General features: G+C 47.6%; 1 protein-coding gene across 1 annotated transcript; it reads left to right on the top strand.

The window, feature by feature from the left end:
* Positions 1-3,162: 3,162 nt before the first annotated feature.
* Positions 3,163-6,439, top strand: LOC125552918 (protein sister of odd and bowel-like). Its single transcript, XM_048716642.1, is given in 4 exon segments — positions 3,163-3,301; positions 3,303-3,366; positions 3,502-3,622; positions 3,799-6,439. Coding segments are annotated over 4 exon segments (2,568 nt in total). The 5' UTR covers positions 3,163-3,230; the 3' UTR covers positions 6,111-6,439.
* Positions 6,440-9,099: the final 2,660 nt, after the last annotated feature.

Genomic DNA, 9,099 nt, shown 5'->3' with positions numbered 1-9,099 from the left:
GCTAATCTAGCTAGTTAATTAAAGCTAACTAAAGTAATTAGTCGGGCGGGGCCCGTAAGTCAGTGAGAGAGAGGGGGAGGTCAAACTGGGCTATGGGGGTCAACCCACGCCAGTCAAAGGTCAGCGGCCGCCGGCGTTTAGCCGCCGGCAAGCCAAACGCGGCGGTGCGCTGCGGGTTTTGCCTACAGGGGGCTATTTGGCACGCGGAGTGCAGCTACGGGGTGCGGACGCTCGTCCGCATCCAGCCGTGGTGGTGGCGCGGCCGGGGAGCGGCCGGAGTGGCGCCGGCGACGACGAGTGCGGCGGCCGGAGTTCGGCCAGGTGCGTGCGGGGTGTTTTGGGGCACAGCAGGAGCTGCGAGCGGGTCCGCTCGACTCGCCAGAGTGCACTGAGTGCAACGGCGAGCTCGGCTGCGAGCTGCGGCAGCTGTGGCCACGACGGCGAGGGGCGGCGGCGGCGATGGCTTCGGCCGGGGTGGAAAAGGCGGGTACACGGCGCAACAGAGCATGGTGAGAGAGGGAAACGGCAGAGGAGCTCACAGCGAGGCTAACGGAGGACTCGGCAGCCGCGGGGACGGCCGGTGGGCAGCGAATCGACGGCGAGGATCTTCGGTGGCCGACGAGGGGAACGGCGGTGCTTGCAGCGTCTAGGGGCTTCCGGCGCCGTGCGTCTCGTCGAGGAGGCGTAGCCCACAGCGACGGAGCGCGTGGACACGACGGAGGGACGAGGGGGAGGCAGTGGCCGCGGCAACGGCGAGCAGTGGCGTCGGCTGCGCTCGGGTGCGTGCGAGAGAGGGTGACAGAGGAGAGGAGAAGCACGGGGGAGAGTGAGAGGGGGTCGGGGAGGCTGTGTGGCGTCTCCAGGGGCGTCTAGAGGGAGGCGGCAAGCAGGAGGTGGCCGGGCGTGCGCCGGCGTGCGTCGGCCACGCGCTCGGCGTCCTCCTGGCGGGAGGTAAGTGGTGACTGGCAGTGGCCAGTGGGCTGGGCCTCTGCTGGGTCGGCTGGGGGTGCCAGGTAAGCCAGGCCTCAGGTAAGTGTTTTCCCTTTTTTGTTTTCTTTTCTATTTCTGACATTTGTTTTTGACTTAAAAATAAATACCAGCACAAATATAAAAATGTTGAGATTCCTTGTGACCACTAGTTATAATATACCAGAGGCCCTCACCAAATTCCAACATTTTTGGAGCCTCTAAAATATTTATATTATTTTAAACAGCTCCAATTCAAATACATATGGGTTCATTCAAAAATCCAAAATGTCTAGTAAAAATGTGCATCACCCCTGGTTGTTGTTTCCAACATTTTCCCAAAGACCATGAACATTTTTGAAAAGCATTTTGGGTTCACTGAAATTCCATTTTTAATTTAAACCTATTTGAATTTGCTTTGGTGCTAGGGTTTGAAACATCCCCATTTCAATTTCATTTGAAATTTAAACATAATGCACAAAGCAAGCCTAGGATCATACCAGAACTAGGGATGTGACACGGAATCATCAGTTTTTATAACCTGGCAATGTTGGTAATCATAAACCGGCAAGTTCTACATCTTCAAGCCGGCTGAATATCAGTTGAATATTTGAAGACCAATATTTTGTCAAGTCAGAGCATTGAAGGCCGACTCAAATGGATTCTTTATTTACAATATTTTCTTCTACAAGCAAATTGATTATGAAGCTGGTCTATTCACCCGGATTTTCTAGAAGAAGGAAATGACAAGGACTTAAGGATGTTCAGGTGCCGGCTTACAAGAATATTTAACCCGGAGCACAACCTGTTAAATTTGTTTTTGAGTTTTATTTACAGGATCAGTTTAACATGGATAAATCCAAATTAAACTGGGGGCTAATGTCGGGGATATACCCCGCGGTATGACCTGGCCGGACTTGTCGTTTCATTGGTGACCCGCCAGAGGATTGGCGACTCACGTGTCTGGCGGTTCACTGGTGTGACGACTCACGAGCCTGAAGACTCATTGGTGACCCGGCGAGTGTTTCAGATGGATGACAAGGCCTAATGCCTAAAAGACCGGCTCATGATATGGTGGGCCGGCTTAAAGAGGAAAGGCGTGAGGAATATTTCCTTTACAAGAAATCAAGACCCGGACTTGTATCTGGCTTGTAATAGAAGATAGACTAATCCTAGTTCTACTGGGACTTCTCATGTAACCCGCCCCTTCAACTTATATAAGGAGGGGCAGGGCACCCCAAGAGGGAGAGGATCTTTAGGGCTAGACATAACTAGGAGAGCCGGTTTACGACGACTCCCTCGTGATGATAATAAGACATAGCCACAAACAGCACGTGGGGTTGTTACCGGATGATGTTTCCTGGGGGTCCGAAGTTGTCTAAACCCTTGTCTTGTGTTGCATCTCTCGATTCCGCTCAACCCCTCTCAAGTTACCACATAGATGCGTTGGCCTCACGACTAAGTCCTCACACTAGGACATCTGCCGTGACAATTCCACAACAGAATCCTTGTAAGCTTCTTGTCCTCCGCTTATTTATATGCTTAAACTTAGCAGGTAGTCTCGTCTGGCCTAGGGTCATAGTCGAAGCGAAATGCGCTTCGTTTGCTGGGCCGTTTTGAGGCCATCACACCGGCTATGTGCCGGATCCCGATCTTCCGCCCACCGCCTCTTGCGAAACGAGGGACCATATGTCGCGTCCTGATTCCCGATGAAAAGGGTTGCGAGCATGTTTTGGCGCAATGCTCAGCTAGCATGTTCGAAACACGCAATTTGCCATATAAACAATATTCGATTTGCCATGCTTAAAAATTCGACATCAGATTTTTAGCATTTCCGTAATCAAATGGGCAGGGCTTCCGCCTTTCCACATAAAAATTTACGAGTAATTTCAGCGGCACCCGGTTTTGACGGCGGTTGGGCTTCCCAAGAGGACCAAGGAGGAGAAGAGCACTTCCGCACCCACACCACACCCACTGGAGGAGGCAGACGGCGCCCCGTCAATTTGGTCGGGTCACGGCAGCAACCCTAGCTGACGCCGCGGTGAGAGCGAGCCCAGCCCCCACCCCCCACCCCCCACCCCCCACAGCAAGCAGGAGCTCGGGCCCGAGAGGAGGAGCCACCGCACCACACCACGCCACGCCACCAGAAAATTCCCTCCCCCCCTTCCCCTCCCCCTCCCCACGCGGTGCTGCTCCCCCCAAAATTCCCCACCCCTCCGCCCCGCCTCTCGCCCCCGCCCCCGCCCCCGCCCCCGGCCACCGCCATGCGCATCCGGCGCTACGCCGCGCGCCTGCTCGCCTCCTCGGCCCCCGCCGCGCCCCCGCCGCACCCGGCCCTGGCTCCACGCCGCCGCCGACGACTGCGCCATCTGCGAGCTCACCCGCGGCTCCGACCCGCAGGTACCCACTCCCCCCTCCCCCTCCCCCATCCGCATTACATCGCCCTGCCTGCCCTCTGGGGAAAGCGGCGATTTTGGCTCGGCTGGAACGGGGGTCCGGTCCTCACGCTCGCTTGTGCGTTCCGCGGAATCGCAGGTTGCTCCGGACGGGGTTAAGCACAAGGGGCACATTGCCGGCCTGGAGCCGGAGGGCGAGCTGCTCAAGGGCGACCAGGACCACCGCGCCCGCCTACCTCAGCAACCTCCCGTCCTTGAAGGTGCCTTCTACGCTGCCACACCCTACTACTGTTTTTTTCGGTCACTTCAGTGCTTAAAAACGTGTAGCTTCTTCTATTCTCCAAACAAAAATGCTTGGCTTTTTATTCAAAAAATGATTGGCTTGCTACTAATGTTTGAAATATTTGTTCTCTTGGTGTTTGACAAATGATTCCAGCTCAAGAATGTGAGGTGGGCCATGAGCACTCTGTGATTAAAGGTTCTGTGAGGCCAGAATCTATGGAGGAGACTACTCTGGTCAGCGAAGCTGCTACTGAGCCGGTAGTCATGGAAGGAGTCCATGTTGTTGATGAAGCTACTGCTGAGCAGGAGGTTGGAGTGGCAACTCCTCTTGTGAATGGCTCTGTCACTGACCCGGAGGTTATCGGGGGAGCTTCTCTTGTGAGTGGATCGATCACTGAGACAGAAGTTATGAGTGGAGTTTCTCTCGCTGATGAAGCTGCTGGGGAGCGAGACGTTTCAGTGGGAGTTTCCCTTGTGAGTGGATCGATCGCTGGGCCAGAGGTTATAAGTGGAGCTTCTCTCGCCGATGAAGCTGTTGCTGAGACAGAAGTTTCAGGGGGACTTTGTCTTGTGAGTGAAGCTGCAACTGAGGCAGCAGATGTAGCCACCTCATCGGGAATTACAACCGGGGCTCCCCTTGACAACAAAGGCGTTGCAGATCCAGATACTGAAATGGGAGCTCCTACCATCCATAAATCTGCTTCCGAAGCTGCAACTGAGGCAGCAGACGTAGCCATCAGGTCGGAAGTTACAACTGGAGCTCCCCTTGACAACAAAGGTGACGCAGAGCAAGATATTAAAATGGGTGCTTCTCCTGTCGACGAATCTGCTTCTGAAGCTGCAACTGAGGCAGCAGATTTAGTCACCACACCAGGAGCTCCCCTCGACAACCAAGGTGTTGCAGAGCCAGATATTAAAATGGGAGCTTCTCCTGTCAATGAATGTGCTGCTAAAACTGCAACTGAGGCTGCAGATGTAGTCGCCGCTCTTAGAGTTACAACTGTAGCTTCCTTCGACAACAAAGGTGTTGCAGAGCCAGATACTAAAATGGAAGCTTCTCCTGCCAATGAATCTGCTGCTGAAATGGATTTTGTACACTCAGGTTCCCTTGTTACTGAAGCTGCAACTCATCCAGGACTACCAGAAAGAGTTTCTCTTGCTAATGGAGCTGCTACTGAGCGAGAGGTTTCAGAGGCAGGTTCACTTGTGAGTGAACCTGCAGCTGAGGCAGCAGACGTAGTCACCGCGTTGGAAGTTACAACTGGAGCTCCCCTTGACAATGAAGGCACTGCAGAACCGGAAATTAAAATTGGACCTTCTTTTGCGAATGAATCTACTGCTGAAATGGATTCAGTACTGTTAGGTTCACTTGTTACTGAAGCTACAACTCATCCTGGACTTATAGGAAGAGTTTCTCTTGTCACTGAGACAGGAGTTACAGGAGGTGCTAACCTCGACACTGAAGTTTCCATAGAACCAGAAGATACAGGTCGACCTTCTCTTATAAATGAATCTACCGAATTGGAAATTACACGGGGGGTTTCTATTGCTACCGATGCTGCTTCAGAACCAGAAGTTACTGGCCAAGCTTCTGCTTGTAGTGGAGATAGTGATGCTGCTTTAAATGAGCCAGAAACTCTTGACTGTGATTTGGATAGTGCCAATGTGCAGATTGAAAATGCAGGAGAGTCTGTTGCCACCAAAGTGCAACCTTCTAGAGACGACAGGGGAGATGTTTGTTCTGTGAATGCCATGAGCACTTGTCCTGTTACGGACAAGAGTCTAGCTTTTGATGAAGTAATACCACAGGATGATGCACCCAGTGTTTCATGTGCATCAGGCGTAGTTGTTAGAAGTGTTGGTCAATCAGGGAGAACTGATGTCATATGTTATGCCAGGCGCAGAGGTAAAAGAAAGCTGGATATGGAAGAAACAAAGACAGACCAACTTGAAATGGGTGATGGTGACATCTATGGTCAGTGTGAGGAAAAGGCGACATTTGACATAACTGTTCCTTGTGAGAGTACGATGTCAAACGCTGAATCTGCAGACATTAAACTCGCCGACATAAAGAGAGGTCTTGTGGACAATTCAGCCTCAAGCAAGGGTAAAAAGAGGAAGGGACGATTTGAATGTGACATTGACTACTGCCACATGACATTCAAGAAAAGAGCCGAACTTTCTGTCCACAAGAAGAACATGTGCACGATCAAGTCATGTGGCAAACATTTTAGATCCCACAAGTATCTGAGACGCCACCAGAGCATTCACAACGAGGAGACACCTTACAAGTGTCCGTGGGAAGGTTGCAGTATGGCTTTCAAGTGGACATGGGCTCTGGCTGATCATTTCCAAGTTCATACAGGGGAAAAGCCCTATAAATGCAGGACGCCGGGGTGTAGCAAGATATATAAGTATGTTTCGGACTTTACCCGGCATAGGATGAGGTGCAAACCGCAGAGGTAAAATCTTGCTCAACATTGCAGAGTTAGGATAGGAGTAAAGCCTGCGCTTGCCACTGTAGATGGTTTTATTATTTGTTGGAAGTTCCTTGGCCCAATTGTTCTGAGTTCTGACAACTTACAGCGGGATTGTTGTTTCTTTATTGAAGAAAAAATGTCACAATCTTTAGTTTAGAAGCTTTAACTATGCTGTTCTCGAACATCGGTGTACATTTCCAAAAGCTGTTTGATAAGATCCGCAGTGTTTGTTTCTTACAGTGGTGATGTCTGTTCTTCACAGGGGTGATATATCAAATCCGAGAGTTGTAAATAAGTTGTTTTTATTCTGTTTCAGGATACTACTCCAATGCCTATGCATTTACAGATTTGCATGCTTGAACATTTGCTGCAAAGTACAAGATGGCCTGTTTATTTTGCTTAGTTATTCACCTATACTAGAAGGGTTGGGCGCGCTTTGCTGCGCCATTGATGTTGTTGGGTTTTCATATTTTGGTACTCCCTCTGTTTTAAACTTTACGGTGATTAGTTTTTTGAAAAGTCAAAACTACCGAATTTGTAGAGAAATATATCGGTATCCATAATATCAAATCGGTATCATTAGATTCATCATGAAATCAATTTTTCATACTTTATATAATTAGTATTGTGGGAGTCGATAATTTTGGCTCTGAACTTGGTCAAAGTTAAAGAATTTTGACTTTTGAAAAAATGAATACAGCTTATATTTTGGAACTGAGGCAATATTTGGTTTGGCGAGTGGGCGAGATGGAGTGTGTTTTCTTTTTTACTTATAAATGTGGTGTTTTGGTGGGCCTTTCGCGGTGTGTTTCTGTGTTATCTGCTAATCAATCCATAATTGTATGGGGAAATTTTCTACGTCGGTTACTGCATGTACTATATTGGCGCTATAGTATCACATGTTGGCGCTTATTTTTTCTAGGTTATGAGAGGTTGCTCGGGATTGATACGTTTTTATATTCCGGTTGCTGCCGTTTGATTTGAGAAATCGTTGATCCAGTCAAAATGTGAACCAATTCTAAAATTGAATATCTTAATTGAACGGGAGAGCTTCAAAATTAAGGAGCATAGTAAATTAAAAGAATTGCATTAGAGAACTCCTTGAGAAATTGTTGACACAGTCAAAATCAAGTGACCCAATTTTAAATTGGAGACCTCAATTGAATGTGAGGCCTTAAAAATTAGGGAGCATGGTGCTATAGAGGATTGAGCCATATAGTTATCTTCCTGGATGTCTAATAAGCCATGAAGTTGTTCAATCATTAACTGCTGCAATGCTTGCACTTCCATGAAGAGCTTTGAAAATAGATAGCGTGCACGTCTATTTATCCATTTAAAGTGCTTCTTCTGTGCATTTCTGGAAGAAAAACGATACGCAAATCATAAAGCACTGGATGGTATCAACCAAACTGGTAATGACTGCAACCTAAGAATACATGCCCTTTCATATGGTTAAGCACAGCAGCACAGGAGTAGTTTCTTAGATTATTTTGTTCGTTGAAATTAGAATTTGTCCTGTTCTCTGACTGGGTGTGTCTGCTGTTAAGGCTTTGATACTCGCGGCACCTTTGATCCCACCCGATTCATTCCTTGTGTTGGGAACATGTTCTAAATTTGCTTTGACACATAAATGATTTCTTTTGCCTTGCTAGCAATGTAGTAGAAATGAACATGTACTAAATCTGTTTTTTCTGCTTTACAATTATCAGTGATCTTCCTGGCTTCTACATAAAGGTAAAATCTAGTTCATTTGGTAGATTTCAACTAGCTTGGAAAAGGCAAAACCATATGCTTAAGCAGTTAAGCTTCAGCATTCTGCAGTACATAAATGCATCATGTGATATTTTTTGTATTGATTGCCAAAGAAAAACCTAACCGTATTTGAGCTTCTGGACCCTGTAGTGGTTGCCTATATGTCACTGATGGTATTATCTACCTTCCCTGCCCAGTTTGACATTTGATTTCTCATAGGCAAGTATCTCTGACAGATGTGAGCATATATTCTTGCATCTCGAGATGATCTTGGGTAGCTTGCATATGCATATTTACTCAAGGATCATTGATTTATGTTATAGGCTGCAGTCATGCTTGCATTAGCATCAGTTCGTGCTATGTGACTGTTCTTTTTGGTCGCCCCAATGTCCCTGTGTGATGTTTCATAATAATCCAGAGCTAATTAGGGCACCGGTTCATGTCCCATGATCTGTTCACTATCCACAGTAATTCAGAGCTGTAGATATAGACTGAGCGGTGAGAACTAACTTGTTCTTTACTCCTTTTTAGTATGTTGGATTGAACACTTGACCTCAAAATAATATCGCTTTGATTAACATATCATGTGATAGTTTTTTGTATTGATTGCAAAAGAAAAAACAAATGCCATTCGGGCTTCTGGGGGATGGAGTAGAGTTACCTCTATGCCACTGATGATATTAACCACCTTCCCTGCCCAGTTTGATATTTGGTTTCTCATACAGGGAGTCGTTAGTAAGTTCATGTTATGTGCCTGTTCTTTTCGTTGGCCCAACTTTGCGTGTGACGTGACAATAATTCAGAGCTAATTAGGGGCCAGTTCATCTCTCAGTATTTATCCACTATCCACAGTACTTGAAGGGCAGTAGATAGAGATGGAGCAGTGAGAGCTGTAGATAGAGACAGGAAGGAGAAACAGAGACGGGAGGACGGAAATAGAACAAAGAGGTTGAGAGGAGGGATAAATGTTAATGACATTTTGGTTATTTTCAGAGACCACTTGTAAGTAATGTCACAAAAGTATTTTATTTTTTTGCTTTACTGTGTGGCCAAATGCCAAAACTTGTCTGCAATTTACTTGCGACGGTTGTGTGAGCAAATATGTCAGCAATTTACGTGTGATGGTTGATCGTAAGTTCTCTGTCTCGAAATGGATTGATAAGTCTATAGCTTTCAAATGACAATTGACAAACATGGATTTTCTCCCAAGCTGGAATTCTTGC

Source organism: Triticum urartu, chromosome 4 (assembly GCF_003073215.2).
Source record: "Triticum urartu cultivar G1812 chromosome 4, Tu2.1, whole genome shotgun sequence".
Taxonomy (NCBI): Eukaryota; Viridiplantae; Streptophyta; class Magnoliopsida; order Poales; family Poaceae; genus Triticum; species Triticum urartu.
This window is presented reverse-complemented; position numbering and strand designations above follow the sequence as displayed.